The sequence below is a fragment of the Neodiprion lecontei genome, chromosome 2 (assembly GCF_021901455.1).
Source record: "Neodiprion lecontei isolate iyNeoLeco1 chromosome 2, iyNeoLeco1.1, whole genome shotgun sequence".
Lineage (NCBI taxonomy): Eukaryota > Metazoa > Arthropoda > Insecta > Hymenoptera > Diprionidae > Neodiprion > Neodiprion lecontei.
In genome coordinates, this window is record NC_060261.1 from 42,919,150 (window position 1) to 42,935,712 (window position 16,563).

Sequence of the window (16,563 nt, forward strand, 5' to 3'; positions counted from 1 at the left end):
GCGTGACGAAGGTTGACGATCGGTGATTTATAGCAAGGATTTGAGTATGTTCTTTATTGGTAAAATTTTTTGTGTGTTATTTAAATGAAAGTATATACATGTCAGAATTATACAAACTAACGATTAATTCAAGCATAAGAAAATACAAATTCCGGAGGATAAATGGAGATGACAAAAATTCGCTAGAATATTTATCACATACCCTTTTAGAAACAAACGATTTATAATGATAATAAATCTTGAATTAATCAGTGATAAGTAAACATGAGATCTCAGGGGTTCTTGCAGTACGTGCCAAAGGTCTTCTGCTTCAACTTACGCTTCGACGTGCGTGTTGCTAATTACATACATTCCGGATGAAAGGGGTCCAGATATGTACCGGAAACGCAGGCTCGAATGTCGCGGCCCAACTTAACGCAGCGACCTACGGCACGCTTAGTCTGTAACATGAAAAGAAAAACGTCGAAAAACTTCCGAGCCAAGTTTCGATTTATATTTCACGGGTAGTAGCTGCTCGCACGTCTTGCGGTCATAAATTACACTTATCGAACCTCTTTCTTTCCTCATCTACGTACCGCATGCGGTGCAGCGCAATTTGCAACGCACACCAACGCACAAATAACGCGTGTCGAGTGCCTTCACTTATACTCACCACTTGATATTCGACTTGACAAGAATTACCGACGCTGTTGTCCTCCAAACTCTCCCTCAGCAAATTCGACTGTAAAATTATCGTGGAATTAAATGCACATTAAAGATTAGGGTACGTATGAAGCTAAAATTCAGGGTGGCGACAATTATGTTCAAATAGAATTCCCTCGCTTTTCCCGTAAAAAAATTCAGAATTCCCCGACGTTTTCCCACGAAACTCAGGTAACGTTGGACAGCTTTTATGACCAAAAGCTCCAAAAGTTGTGCAGCTTGAGTATATAAATTTGAATCTAGGAAACACACGTTATTGCTTCGTCTCATACAAATAATAAAAAAATGAACGAATGACATTTCCTAAAGTTAACTTGACTGAATTTACGAAGCACGGCTAAAGTTTGAGAACGATTTAAAAAAAAAAATGTAAAAATACCTGACATTTCCCTGACTTTTCCCCATAGTCGAAATTCCCTGACTGTTCCCGGTCTGTAGCCACCCTGCGAATCCATGATACCACACTTTCGAGAATTGTCAAGATTCATATACCTACCACGGAGGTGTGTGCCGGAGGCACTTGTAAACCAGCGTCGTCGACGCCGTTGAGAAGCTCGGCGATGCCTGCGGAAGCTGTACGCAGATTCGATGACACAAGTGCAAGCCCCATAGCAAGATAGAGAATCGCGGAGTTCCTTGAACGGAAAAAATGTCTCAAGTCTTTTCGATACCAATTGCAAACAGCAGGAGCGACGGATTTTACGGAAGCACTGGTCAGGTGCTCGATGTTGTAATATGTACAGCAGTGATAACACTGCACGGTGCAAACTTACATGATTTTGCAATTTTTTTCCCACCGATCAGTTTCGTTGATGGAAGAGAGAATAACTGGTGCTGAAAGGATGGGGACAATGATATTTATACCCGATGGGAAGCCCTGCTAAGGTCTCCTAATGGAACGGGGTTTCTCACAAGCAATGATTGTCTCACAGAGGGGACGATCTTGCCGTGAATTATTTTGCGATATCACGGGAATCGAGGAAACGTCAAGAAAATTAACTTTTTCCCGTAGGAGTTGATCTTGTACGGATTCTATCAATTCAAACGCTACGCTCTAGACTGTGCAATTATTTTTCTGATTATGCCGTACTTCGGTATGACCGATTGATTCTACCATTATTCTCGGTTTGTCACGTAGGTGAAACGATTGTTTCAACTTTTGGCACTTGCCTGAAAGCAAAGTTTGCATCTTAATAGATACAACGATTTCACGCTAACACGTCAAAAATTCTCGAGTGTGAAAAACGTTTGAAAAAAGATATGCAACGTTTTTGTATTATTTGCCTTTCGACGACAAGGGAGAAAAAAAAAACAAAAAACGACAACGAAAATGTGGAAATATTCAAGTTGCTTTTGAAAAATAAATTCTTACATGTGGTAAAATATTTTTCATCGACAATTGTAATTATCTGTCTTTTCGAGGATGTTCAACTCATCGTCATGATCACAAATACCAGCCGATTTAAATCAAACTACATATATAACGTATATCATATATTTACTGAGGTACATAATAATGATTAAATTATTGCTAGCAATCAACACGATCGAAGAGTACGGAAATGTATTAAGTTAATTATACAAGTAATCGGTAACGATAGACTATTCGATTGTCATAGAAGCGATTGAAAATTCGTATGAGGTATATCTTTCTGGCTAACGATACAATACGATGCTTCGTGAATGTGCTATTATACCTACAGTAGAACCTTCACTATCCAAATTCATTACGTTCTTCATCATCCCATTAATTGGGAACGGGCGTACTTCAGACTAGCGAGGATTCGTATAATGGAATACCAATGGTACGTGAAACAATACTGCACGACAAAGAATATTACAAATGCATATTATGTTGCGTGTATTAGTTTTGCGTACATGATGCGTGGCTTCAATTTTAACTTCCTTCACGAATAAAGTTGACTGAAATATCGTTAATTGTAACGTAAGACTGCGAATGGACGTTCTCCGTGGATATCTTTTTCTCAACAACGTATTTATGCATTGCCAAATGTCGGGCCCTCGATGGGTTGAAGTTCAAGCTGTGGTTTGAATAATGGAGGTTCGGATAATCGAGATTCTACTCACTACTGTATATATTTTCATTATTACAACATAATTGAACAGTATCAAAGCCGTGTGCAGGAATAAAAAGTTCACAGAGTAATGGTATTGAGTTAGATTATTCATACTATCATAACAATTGATAACAATCGATAAGTGTGTACTATCTCAAATTTGAATCCAAATTAAACCTCCGAATATTTATACAGAGGTAGATGTACGAATTTTTCTTCCCAACTTTTCTATAACTGGGTGTATAATGATGCACGTAAAGACATACGTGAGAACAACACGCCGTTGGGTGAAATTTATGATAAATGTACTTAATATAAATTATCTATTATATTTTTCTTCATTATAATCAGCCACGATGTCATCGATAAGAATGTCGTTGCTGTGGTCATAATGTATATTATTAGCTATAAATCATGTTTATTCAGTTTTAAAAAACGATTAGGGCAACCGCGTAACAATATTTAAACAATATGTATCTCAAGTTCGACCCTTTCGTCGAGGGCGAGAAAGGCAACGACGATGAGAACGGGGAGTCGGAATCTTGACTTCCATCCCAATTTCATCATGAACATGAGAGCCTTGTGGAGAATCCCGCCGCTGCCAAAAAAGACCTCTGCCGACATCTTCCGCATCTTGTATGTACATACGAACAGAACACAACCTGACTTTAGGGACAATGAAACCGTCGGTAAAACAGAACAATACGCAGTAACATAACCTCGGCAAACTGTTCGACCATAAACAGTCGGGTTTTCCGAATTATCCCGGGTACGCATATTTTAAATAATATAATTACCTTGGTCAATCGTATCGTAACGCTATGAAATTCACAACTTTTAGTCTGTTCGTTCACACCACATTCTACGCCTTCACCGTCAACATCAATAACGACTTTGACACTTCCGCACGACGCGGTGACAACTGCGACTGTGTTACCGACCGAGACGAGGAGGTGACTTGCTACTGCCTGCGGTGCCGACCTTGGCGTGCCACATCGCAAACATATGCTATGCTATGCGACTCATCTCCCGACACGATGTACCTGTCCGTTACCTCAGATTACTCCTTATCGATTCCTTATCGCGGTGATAGACAAAAGCTAAATCTTAGTTTATCTTGGTAGTTTCATCAGCATCTTAATCCTAATAGTAAAATGAACATCTCCTTCGAGGGAAAACGTATTCTGGTGACGGGAGCTGGATCGGGTAAAACTCAAAATTCCTAACTCCGCAAAATATATTACGTAAATTGTAAGAATCTTGTGCTTGATGCCAATGAAAAAAAATTCAGCGCAGACATTTTCGCTTTCGCTTGAAGCATTGTGTAACTTTTCGAAACAAAGAAACACTCGGATTTTTGTGAAATCCTCAAGACGGACACGTAATTGCGACGTTCCGTTTTTCAAATCTTTCGCTCGAATTCCACCAGATTCACATATTTCGGGCAAATTTCAGGTATCGGTCGAGCCGTTGCCCTGAGGCTGTCAAAGTTCGGGGCCAACGTGATCGCCGTATCGCTTCCCGACAAGAGCTTCGATACTCTTTCGGAGGAGGATCCTAAAATCGAGATCGTCAAGGTGGACCTGACGGATTGGAACGCGACGAAGGATGCTCTGCAGAGTGTAACACCTGTGGATCATCTCGTTAACAGTGCGGGAATGTTTAGAGGACATGCTTTTCTTGACGTAACGGCTGAAGACGTCGACGAGTCATTTAACATAAATTTCAAAGCTGCTATTAACGTTTCTCAAATCGTAGCTAAGGATTTGATAGCAAGAGGAAAACCCGGGAGTATCGTGAATATTTCATCTCAAGCTAGCCAGGCCGCTTTTCACGATCACACTGTTTACTGCTGCTCTAAAGGAGCTGTTGACCAGCTTACAAGGTTTGTTGCAGATTTCGTTATCACGCGAGATAGATGGAACGTTATCTAACGCGTGTCATACATCTCACGGTACACGCGATACACGCGTTGGCGCGTTACATAACTACCAGTCATTATAATTTAAATATTCAATAACAAACCGGACACCGATCAAACTAATCATCAAAATAATTATTATATATATTAAATGAATGAATGAAACTACCAATTAGCTTGTTGCATGAGAAAAATAAGACTTCGACAATGAATAGTCAATATTTTCTAGAGTCATGTCGTTGGAATTGGGTCCCCACAACATCAGAGTGAATGCAATCAATCCCACTGTTGTAATGACCGAATTGGGTCGCCAAGCATGGAGCGATCCGAAGAAAGCTGCCAACATGAAGAGCAAGATTCCGCTTGGCCGTTTTGCTGGTAGTTATACACGAAATAACCATTACGAAATTTTACAATCTCACACATTTAACCGTCGTCGGGATATTAATAAAAATTTTGCGAACTTGGCTTATAACAACCGATAATTAGAGATATTCCCGGTCATTCGTTATTCAACGCTGAGTAAAAGTAAATTATACCCTATTTTATTAGTCGTCTCTAGTAGCAAAGAATAATTTTCTCTTCGCTTTTTACAGAGGTGGAAGAGGTCGTTGATGCAATAACCTACTTGCTCAGCGATCGGAGCTCAATGATCAACGGTGTGACGCTACCAGTTGACGGAGGTTTCCTGGCTACGTAGACGGGAACTATTATCCAATATCCTCTCGTATGGTTACGATGCGTGAACTTCAGAAAATTCCTCATCACGATACTCGCCTGTTACTATGTAAAACTCATGACCCACACAAACGAAAACAATTCAAATAAAATGAGCATTGGGTTATACAACGCAATAAAACTTATTGATGTGAAACATCCCGATTTCTGGTGCGGCGACGCGTCGCCACGCTATATGATGGTATATATATACAGTCTATATGTAGTAGTGTGTACGGTGTGGCGACGCGTCGCCATGCGCAATCAATCGACTGTGCGATTCTCTTCCCACTCGATCCGGCGCTAATTAAGCCATCTCTCTCGCCACACTGAGTGAAAGTGATCAGCCTCCTGCAAAGAAAGCAAAATCACGCTATGACACACTATCAAGTCATCAGTAAGTTAATTATATTTTTATAATTAAAGTGTGCATTTATCTGTGCATTAAGCACGCGTATATTTGGTGTGTTTTAACGCCAGTAAATGTAAAATCTACTCTGTTGGTAGATTAAAATTCACATAAATTTCATTGCATACAATGTTTTTAAATTGATTATTAATTTTCATTAATTTTAATTTCATTCTAATTAAAATTAATGCATTAGAACAATTGCTTAAAGAATAAATTTAATAAAGACTGATAAAATTGTATTTCAAAATCATCTGATGGCGTGTAGCGCATGAATGTTTTTCTTATTTCAAAATAATGTCGATGTTTCACATCTGCCAGGCGTCCCGTGACGGCTCACATTTTTTTTCTCAGTTTAAATCAGGTTTATAATGTTAGTAGAGCCATGTCATGAAATCCGATCACGAGGTATAGCATTTAATCAAGTGCTCGCCAATTGCTAATTTGGTACGATATTAAAAATTCATGTGACGTCACATTAGCGAAGCATTATAAAAATCGAGATTCAAACAAAACTTTCTATTGAAAGGAAATTCAGCATTTGAAATTTTATCAAGGTATGTAGCTAATTACAATTAGCAGCACCAGAAAAACTCCTACAGTTATGCTGTAACTCATGGTTAGCCTTCTTGACACAGTTCAGCAAATATTACCTGCGAGCGCTTAAATCCCATGCCTAACATACGTTCCCCACTCAATGTGTCAATAACAATGATACGGTTGTGACAATCTTCACAGAGATTCCAACAACCATTTTATCCTCAATAATATCAATGCCATGTAAAGATTAGAAACAATGATTAATGGCTGTGAAAAAATTGGTATGTTGCTCTGGAGCAAAAAAACGAGATGAACAGCTACAGTAGAATGTAAATACTCGTATTTCTGTACACCTCAGACGTATTTCATAAATATTTACAATAAGATTCTTCAACATAACGTCAATACTCTTCGCGATTGTTATTCCTGCGCGTTTGAACGTCGGCTTGCGAATACTGCGCTTTTTCTCAGAAGCAAAAAGTATCAAGTTGTTGGGAAAAAGGCGTGTTAAACTTGCAAACTTCAGTATTCGTAACAAAATTGACTGAAGAGCTGAAGGCTCAGCACATCAAGAGCTATTTACTTTTTCATATCATACTATTTGCGAAATCGTCGCGCAAGGTGCTCGTTCAATCCAAAAAGGCGCGAATCGAACAATCTGTCAAAAAACACTTCAAAGTTTATGCCATTGAACAGGATGGATGATCCAAAGATGCGTTTTGCTCAATCAGGAGATCACACCAATGAACTGAATTATCGCTATTAATTGATTATGATTGAATAATTAAATTAAATAACCGCTGAAAGATGGTTGCAGAATGATAAAAAATTGATAATGAACCTCATTAAATTTCCAAGCTTACAAATGTATTGCAGACTCGTACATACCGAGTCTTTTATGTGTTTCAGATGGAAAATCTCTACGATCGTTTGAAAAACTTTAACTTACAAAAGGTAGTAACATAACGGTATCTCACGATCTACCTATCCTCGCTTGCAGATTCCTAATGGAACCAGCCAACGGAAATATTCAAAAGTCAGACACTCACACGCACAAGCATAAACAACGCAACGTATCCCAAAGCGACCACGATCTATCTACCCAGTAACCTATGTTATTCGATCTACGCGATTTTCCATTCTTTCCAACATACATCGTTCTTCCCCATTCGCGCCATGGTCGCTAGTGACTTTTTCGTTGATTGCCTGTATGGAGCTAAATGTTTTTTAGCATAGTTAGCCAGCTGCTACACAATGATTTTGTAAGTGTGTGACATTCGAAACATTATAAGGACCTATTTCAGAAGCAACGTCAGATGATGATTTCAATAAAATGCCTCTCACATCTACATTTCGCAAGCTACGATACCAAGATGGACACCCTAAGACTTGTGTGTATGTCCAATCCTATATTACGAATTGATTTAATCAGGGACCTGGGTCGACATAAGCATCATGCGGCAACTCGTGAGACTGGCGAAAGCCTCAAACTGTTGCTATCGAGCTCACGTTCGGGAATAATGATTTTCTGTCACGACATCGTGACACACATGATAATTTTCGGAAACGAGATTGCTCCCAATGCTTGAACCGCATTCTTATTCGCAAAGTCTGCGAAATGGAAGATTTTAACAACTAATGTAACTGAAATAACTTGACTCAACAGCTGATATCATAGCTAATTGTTACTTTTCGAATGCATAATACAGTATTTTAATGATGCTGGAGGACTATCGGTACATCAAAATTTTGTAAAATGGTTTAGAAATGTCCTGTTTGTTAGTCAACATTTATCTGAGCGAGCTAAATCTGCAATTGATTGATACTTGCCGGTTGACAAAAAAAGTTCTAATTGATTCAAGTCATAGCATACAATTTCATTACATTAAGTTATGCCAGACTTTGAAATTTCAACGATTAAGCAATCGTGCGAACATAATTAAACCTTAGAGCAATCCACCGCTTGAACGGCAGCAGTAACAAATTCAAACAGATTATTATACTACACAATTTGTGCTTGAAAATGCCGAGTAAGCGATGTTTACCTGTGGCGATACTCAATATACTTTTAGCAGTGTGCAAAATTTCTAACTTGACGTGAGCTACGGTAAAATCAATTGCAAATAATGATTCAACTAAAAGTCAAAAACTGTTGCAGTCGCGATGATCATATTCATGCAGCTGAGAAATCAAAGATGTGTATAAGAATTGTTACGGCCACGCCACGTGATAAAAGAGTACTAGGGAAACACACCCGTAAAAATAAACGAAAACTCACCAACGTCGCCGAATAATGGAGAAGTTATTCGGATGTCTCTGCTTAATTAACTCTGGAAAAAACAATAAATGGAAACCCGAATTAATTTAGCAAACAGTGACAACGTGTATACTGCTGATTTTCAGTCCTTAAATTAGTTCGTCATTACTGTTGTATACTTCTATGGTTATTCAAAGCGTGTTACACATGGACAAAAATTCGTTTTCAAATGTTCCACCTTCAGGGTGGCGGGCTTATCCTGCAAATGTGCCTATAACTACAAGAAATGACCGTAGAAGCTTGTCAATGTTCATTCAAATACCGTTCGACGAAACTATTAATATTACTATATCCCTAAAAAAATGATGGCTGATTTTCTAAATGTTAAGCAAAACTATAAATCAAAAATCTAAAACGCTTGGTTGGTTAGAAGTACGCACTAAATTTACATACCAAATATCGGCCAAAAGTCTTCAAAATTATATCAGTACTGAATTATGTGAATAAACGCGCCTACCTGAAATAAAGCTTACTGGTATATAATAAGGTAGTTGGTCACGTGATAATCCACCCACGAACCTCACTCTACGAGAAGAGGCCCGGTTTCGTTCGTAAGATGGTAAATTGTAACTTCAGTTGCCTATCTGTAGGCGCCGAGGTGGTTTGTTACCACGTTTAGGTCTCCTATACTTTTTTCGTCTTCATTGCTTTTTCTATATAAACGATAATTTTTTACCCAGTTTACGCATTTATTTTTTTTTTAATTTACAATTTTTTGTTCTTTAGAAATTCTTTTTGTTCTAATTTTTCATTCAATACTTTTTCATTTGTCTGCCAAGTTTTACCATTTTCAGATTTTGCACTGGGCTTCTTTTGAGATCAACGCAGAAGTTTGTCGGACAGACCAACAAACTCTTCTCTTTTCATAGTGATGAAAAGTATCGCGAAAGAACTTTGTTTCTGGCTTGTTGCTTTCGGGGCTGTAGCGTATGTAATTTGATTGGTTTGACAGCATTTACACAAAAAATTCGCAAGCTTCTACGGCCATCACTTCTTATAAGTACGTTTGTAAGATTAGTCCCCAGTTCAATTATGAACTATAATTAAACTATTATTGAAATAACTATACTTACATTCTCCGGGTTGCTCCATACTTTAAATGTAGCAGATCTCGTAATATCTCCGCAGTATGGATAATGAGATGACGCACTCTATACACTGTAATTAAGACAACAGAATATTAGTCATGCAATAAACACGAAGTCAAAGTTCACGTGACTGCAGACCATCTGTGTCAAACAAGTTTTTATTCCATAATATTTCAGTGATTTTTGATGTACTAGTAATTGAATCATGCAGAATAGAATAACAGAATGCCTACCAGGTAACCACAAGTATTGAACGAATGCATAAAATAAGTGAGCAGAGTTCAATATTAGTCTAGCTTAAATGCCAAAATCATACACGATTAAAGAAGACAGCGTAATTCAAAACCATACTGATTTTTACCTCCTTTGGATTACTCTACACGTTGTACATAGCAGTCCTTGTAGCATTTGTCCAAATTCATTATGATTAATGCTGAACGTGGGTAATACTACTGCAATGACATGTATCTCTGTAATAAAACAAGAGAGAACAATATTTTATTAGAATTCAATCTTCAAAATCAATCGCAGCATTTAAATTTGACTATCATTTTTAAAGAACCGGCAACTGTTTAAAAGTACAAGTAGCGTAATAGTACGATTAAGAATGATCACGAACGGATACCTGATTCTTTTCGTCCATAACATGATAACCCGTTCACCTTCTGTATTCTGATCTGCAATATTTGGTGTTTGGTTCACTCTACTCACGTATTCACTAACCTGGCTCAATCTTGCGGCCATTTATTTCTGTAATACCAGGTGAAAACCACAACATTTTGTTAATATTTCTCTCAAACCAGGTCATCAATATTGTTTATCAACGTTTCTGCAGTTTATTTCTGAGATCAAGATATGACAAAATTTTGTAAGCAAACACCATGATCATGATCAACACCTCTTCTATCAATCAAACTGTCGAATTTGATAATTCGTCCGATTATTTAACCCTTCAATTAAGATAGCAATTCGAAAAATTCGTTAAAAAGCTCGCATGCCGGGCTGCCTACAGAAAAGGAGTGAGATTCGCCGCTTGAGAAGAGGAATCGTATTCGAAATTTCATGATATAGAAAAGCCTACACGCTGTAAGCGTAAGACTGTGCTTCAAACCCAAAACGGAGTTATCGATATTTTAGAAAATTAAACAGAGAAATACAAGCTCGCAACGCCGTACGGCGAAATAGGATCTACGAAAATTTTTTATCATGCTATTACACATGAAATCACGAGCAAAGATCGTGGCGTCTCAATACTTTTATTGGTTAAATGGGAGGCTTACCGATCATTCGATGCTTCCAGAATGTAGGATCAGTCGAATCAGCTCTCCTAATCGACCTGAAGACACAAGTTTCGCCGGCGATGACTTTTGGCCTTATGGAGTCCTAGAGTCCGATCAGCACTAGAGAACCTACACAACTGTTGAAAATTAAATATAACAGTTACACAGTGTTGATGGATTTATATTCTTTGTTTCTACCCCAGAATTCTCACGCAAGTCATACCAGCAGCGACTTCAAACAAAATCTGTCAAGAGCAATAGTGAAAAACTATGCACAACAACAATTGAACATTGAGTGTACAATCGTCCAACGTACTTACGTATATATATCTGCGTATGTCGTTTAACGATCGTATATCACCTCTGATACCCGAAATAATCGCGGCAACATGAAAATGGAACGTTCAAAAGTGAATAGCAAGCTTAACACATGATTTCTCTACCTACGGAATTGCCGAAAACATTCACAAGTTTAATCTCACGCGTAAATCCGTAACGGTCGAATTGCGATCGTCATTTGTTCAGCGTTTTAAAATACCAGTCACAGGCACACTGTGAGAAAACAAACCTCTGCGCGACTTTGAACTGTTTATTTGACGATCATTTGCCACGGCCACCGTCACAGTTAAATTGAGCATAAATTCGTCCAAATTCAGGACGCAGGACGCAACCCTAGCACGTTTGAATCGTAGAGTCCCAGAAATCCGTGAGCGTTCTGAAGGTAGCGCTGCAACAGCGACGCCTGCGCGGCAAAACGAGACCCGCCGAGAAGCGACATTGAAATGTAGTAAGCTGCGTATTGGCAAAGTGATAAGCACAGCAATGTCTATATTTTACACAGTGACCTACTAAATGGTTGTGGGAAGAGATAGAATTGGCTTCAACCCATATCCGCGTTTCCACCAGGTACTATTTGCTTTAAGGGAAAACCCGATGCAAACGTTTTTCGTATCTCCGGAGCACTAGCGCTCTCTGACCAGGTTTGTGGAACTAATTTTCGGTGACGAAAGCACGTGAGTAACATATCCACAAAATCATGTCGTGAATCAATGGTGTTATCTATTTTTGGTAAATAAAGTAAACATACATCGATTACCGAAATTTGCCTTCAATGGAAAATTAGTTCCAAAAATCTATTTTATTTTAGAGGCCGCTAGTTCTCGAGGGACACGAAAAATCACGATTTATGCTCAATTTTAGGATTGAATTTATCGGTCAGTAAACTTGGACGCATCGGTAACCGTCCAAAGGGACTGTGATTACATTGCTCAATCATCTCACGTCGAAAAAAGATCTATCAACTGTTTGTTTATGTGAATTAGCTGAGAACTTAGCGCAGGAATCGTGAGATTTCTGCTTGTGATTACCACTTGCTCTAATGATTGGATATCTCAAGTACAGTTTTCACAAATAATTTGATCTGTAATTCGACCTTGACCAAGCGTCAGCGACACATGGTTTCGTTATTATCTATACGGCTAATTTTGCATTGCCTCATAATGTTCATTATCAATTCTTTATCACATTAAAGTTGTAAAGGCCAAATCAGAAAGTTTCGCTAGCCAGTTTCATTCAGTTCTGAGCCACAATACTAAAATGAACGTTTCGTTCGAAGGAAAGCGGATTGTAGTGACCGGAGCTGGACAGGGTAAAAATCAACTTATACTTAACTGTACCTAATTGTAATCTTGCCTCTTCTGTAATTCCTTCTAATTACATTTGGTAGGCATCGGCCGAGCTCTCGCCCTGAGACTGTCAAAGTTTGGCGGTAAAGTGATTGCCGTATCGCGCACCCAGAAACACTTGGACACTCTTTTCCAGGAAGACCCAAAAATTGAGATCATCACGGCGGATCTCGCCGATTGGGAATCGACAAGGGCTGCAATAGAGGGCGCAGGGCGGATAGATCTTCTCGTAAACAACGCGGCAGCGGCCAGGCTAGACCGTTTTTTGGACGTAAAGCCGGACGATGTCGACGTGCTTTTTAACGTCAACTTAAAGTCGGTTATCAATGTATCTCAAGTCGCGGCTAAAAGTATGATAGCCACAGGGAATGGCGGAAGCATCGTTAATATATCTTCTCAGGCAAGCCAAGCCGCTTTAAAAGATCACGCAGTTTATTGCGCAACTAAAGCAGCTCTGGATCAGCTTACAAGGTATACGTATAAAAATCAAGATGAAACCTAACTATAGATGGTCTTGTCACAGTTCACGACTATGAAAAAGTATAGTCAATAATTTGTGATAATTAGGCACTTCAGTTCGACTCATACTCAAACTGTTATCATAGCAGATAAGCAAAAATTGATAGTACAGCGATGTACACCGTATGAATATTATCTGAACAATTCCTGTCATTTAAGTCTGCGCGCGAAAGAGCCGATTCTTGAAATATTTAGAATGAAATATATCAATCACATCTCAAATATGCATATATGGGTTGATCTCAATTTGATCATTCTGGCTGTACGAATTTTTGCTTCGAACTGTTTTTTAATCTATTACATAGTTCAATATTTTACTGATGGTGAGCTTACAAATTTATAACTTTAGCTGATTTATTTTTCAGAGTAATGGCATTGGAATTGGGCCCACACAATATTAGAGTGAATGCAGTAAATCCCACTGTCGTAATGACCGATATGGGTCGTGTTGGATGGAATGACCCGGAGAAGGCTGCCAGCATGACGAGCAAAATTCCGCTTGGTCGTTTTGCAGGTAATTAGCCATTTTCAGTAACGTAACTTGATATCAATGCTTATATGCACTACTTCAAACGTCAGAACCAAATAGGAAACAGTATAACTAAATACATGAAGAATGTGTAGTGCAGAGCCAAGAATGTACAGTGGTTGATGCTGAGCAAAATTATTGAATTTCGCATTTTGATATTTTGATTACAGAACGTCAGTAGTAATTCGATCGTTTTTTTTTTTTTTTTAAATTTCAGAGGTCGACGAAGTTGTGGATGCAGTTGTCTACCTGCTGAGCAATCGTAGCTCAATGATCAATGGTGTGACATTACCGATTGATGGAGGATTTTTGGCTACATAGACAGCTTCCCTAAAGAACGTTTTACGTGTTTATATACAAGTACTTTGTTAACATTGTACGGCTCGATAATTACAATAAATTACAATAGTAGAAAATGAGAAACAAGTGTTGTTATTTTGTAGTAGAAAAAAAAGGAATAGTGTACAAAACATACAGCGATGGTAGTTGACGTGAAAGATAAGCCGTTTCTTTTTGTTTTAACTTATCTTGGAATAACACCAAAAGCCAACATCGCGTAATACAAAAATATTGTAAGGAAAAAAGGGGTTTAACAAATTGTTGTTCGACTTATTTTCCCTTGTATAATTATCTTCAATCAAATTCATCTTATGCAATATGTTTTGATAATCCTTATATACATGAACGTACAATAAATTCGCACTTTCTCACACATAATATCAAGAAGAAATTAATAAAAGTTTCTAATCATAGTTCGTACGAAATATGAATGATAAATTGTGGGCATTGCCTTCGACTGCCTGGGTCGTGTTCGATATGATCTATTTTCGAAAAATTGAAAAAGTACGTAGTACCAAGGCTAAAGGTTTAACAGTATCCTTTCAAGTACAGACAATAAGGCAATGCTCTGAATGATGAGATACTAAAAAAAAAACGTTCGTATCAATGTTAAATACAGTGAGAAAAAAACGAATCCACATCAGTAGTTGAAAATTCATACTTATAACTTTAATTGGTAGAAATAGCAAGGACATACTAATCTAGCATTTAAAACACTTACAAATATCAGTTACATAAAAACAAGCTCACTTTCGGCTGCCAATCCGACATTTAACTGACATGAGGTAAGAAATGATTCGATGATAATGGTAATGATGATGTATCATAGAAAATTTAATGATAAAAAGTTAGCTAACAGCCGCAACATCGAATTAATACTCTCGAACAACCTTTGCCTATTTTTCCATTCATAACATTTTGTCTTCTATTACTAAAACATACGAACATAGAGAAAAAAAGCTGCAGTTTTTTAGATGCGCGTGATTATATTTTACACTTTGAAGTTTAGGGAAAGATTGCTACTAGTTACACTACTCTTTTGCTCTTTCTTTCCAATTTTCAATAAGTCAAGCTGAGTGCTTGCTTGTTCGTGGAGAAATTCATGATAGCTCCTCTGTGCCTGGGAAAAAGATTAAATTCGAACAAGGTACATTTCAAAATTTTTTGTGAATTCAACTTACTTCGCTCAGGTGTGCAGTGTTATCTCTCTAATTCGCTAACATTCCTTTTAAAATTACATGATAACCAGTAGAACGGCACACAGTGCAATAAGTTGAATTCACCGTTCAACAGGATTAGATAAATTCTAGAGTATAATTTAGTTGATTAGTGACTGAAAATAATGTAGATAATAATTTGGACGCCTGTAGTTACAAATTTGATGAAAATCATTATCGCAGTTTGTAATCTACAATTTTCACCATAACTGCCCGAACTTTTATGATAAACTGGCAAAAGTTGAGCACAGAAATTGATTATTCTGTGATAAACATGAATATCAAACATGAATAGATACCGTAATAAGAAACCTATAATCAATTGCACAAATTAAGTATACTCAGTTTTATTTCAAATTCAATTTCAACAAATAAGGGTTCTGTAGAAAAAAAACGCAAAAATAACAACCTTGAATTTGACATAAGATCTAAGATGTGGGTAATCTACATATCAATATACTTTTTTTCTTTAAAAAAGTAACAGCCTTAAAATTGCACGAATAGAAATCCCTGATAATATATAAATGCAGACATTCAATTGGTTTCTTCAAATTACACTCCTGCTTACCCAGCACTCTTCCTTCCCCTATACTCCAATAGTTTATGTATATTGTATTTTTAATCTGAGATATGTATATATGTATATATATATATATATATGTATATACACGACATGCAATGTATATCATAATACAGTATGTATGCATATATAATATATATACATACTTACTATACATATAAATATTTTATATCAAAAAGCTGCAAGCTTTTCTGAAATAAAATGAAATATTTGCTAGATAGATTCTTGATTATGCTTAAAAACGTTTATAGTTTCAAATTCTATTAAAAACCTATGCTTCATCCGTGAAGCCATTGATTAGCTTAATTTTTAGTACACAAAAAGTTACAATCTGTGGCTGTTTCGTGGTACATTTTTTATTATATAATTCCTTAATTGATTATAATGGATGTATATATATATACAAACTGATCAATTTGATACAGTGGGTTATACACTTAAACACATTCTTTTCTTCATTATTTACCAACGATCGTAGCTCAATTCGAATTCTAGAACTTTGAGTTCGTCAATAATTATCGTTAAACATTACAAACAAAATTAATGACATATTTTCCTTTCTTTCTCGTTTATATTTTAATTAAAGGTCAACCAGGCTTCTCTCTGCTCTCTCACAGAACACCAACGTAACAAAAATATTTT

General features: G+C 37.3%; 3 protein-coding genes and 1 long non-coding RNA gene across 7 annotated transcripts; 2 read left to right on the plus strand and 2 right to left on the minus strand.

Moving 5' to 3' along the window:
* Positions 1-26: 26 nt before the first annotated feature.
* On the minus strand, positions 27-1,723 carry LOC107216491. The gene is made up of 4 exons (XM_015653687.2): positions 1,476-1,723; positions 1,199-1,337; positions 653-721; positions 27-440 (listed from the first exon to the last, which is right to left on the minus strand). Coding segments are annotated over exons 1-4 (309 nt in total). The 5' UTR covers positions 1,478-1,723; the 3' UTR covers positions 27-341.
* A 2,064-nt stretch (positions 1,724-3,787) lies between these two features.
* On the plus strand, positions 3,788-5,547 carry LOC107216514 (L-xylulose reductase). Its single transcript, XM_015653725.2, has 4 exons — positions 3,788-3,986; positions 4,236-4,665; positions 4,931-5,079; positions 5,298-5,547. Exons 1-4 carry the CDS (start codon positions 3,935-3,937, stop codon positions 5,399-5,401), a joined length of 735 nt encoding a protein of 244 aa, XP_015509211.2. The 5' UTR covers positions 3,788-3,934; the 3' UTR covers positions 5,402-5,547.
* LOC124292938 lies at positions 4,473-12,801 on the minus strand. 2 transcript variants are annotated; one of them, XR_006902899.1, is made up of 7 exons: positions 12,729-12,801; positions 11,053-11,189; positions 10,398-10,522; positions 10,134-10,242; positions 9,758-9,842; positions 8,646-8,697; positions 4,473-5,769 (listed from the first exon to the last, which is right to left on the minus strand). It is a non-coding gene; the product is annotated as an uncharacterized LOC124292938 (long non-coding RNA). The 2 variants fall into 2 exon arrangements; XR_006902898.1 differs by lacking the exon at positions 12,729-12,801 and adding an exon at positions 11,373-11,725.
* LOC107216484 (L-xylulose reductase) lies at positions 11,890-14,353 on the plus strand. Of its 3 annotated transcripts, XM_046731706.1 has the most exons (6): positions 11,995-12,120; positions 12,200-12,266; positions 12,668-12,700; positions 12,779-13,208; positions 13,622-13,770; positions 14,003-14,353. In XM_046731706.1, the coding sequence occupies exons 2-6, from the start codon at positions 12,239-12,241 to the stop codon at positions 14,104-14,106; spliced, it is 744 nt and encodes a 247-aa protein (XP_046587662.1). In that variant the 5' UTR covers positions 11,995-12,120; positions 12,200-12,238; the 3' UTR covers positions 14,107-14,353. The 3 variants fall into 3 exon arrangements, with proteins under 3 accessions (XP_046587663.1, XP_046587662.1, XP_015509166.1); XM_015653680.2 differs by lacking the exon at positions 12,200-12,266 and having other exon boundaries at positions 12,067-12,120; XM_046731707.1 differs by lacking the exons at positions 11,995-12,120; positions 12,200-12,266; positions 12,668-12,700 and adding an exon at positions 11,890-11,958 and having other exon boundaries at positions 12,874-13,208.
* The last annotated feature ends 2,210 nt before the right edge of the window (positions 14,354-16,563 follow it).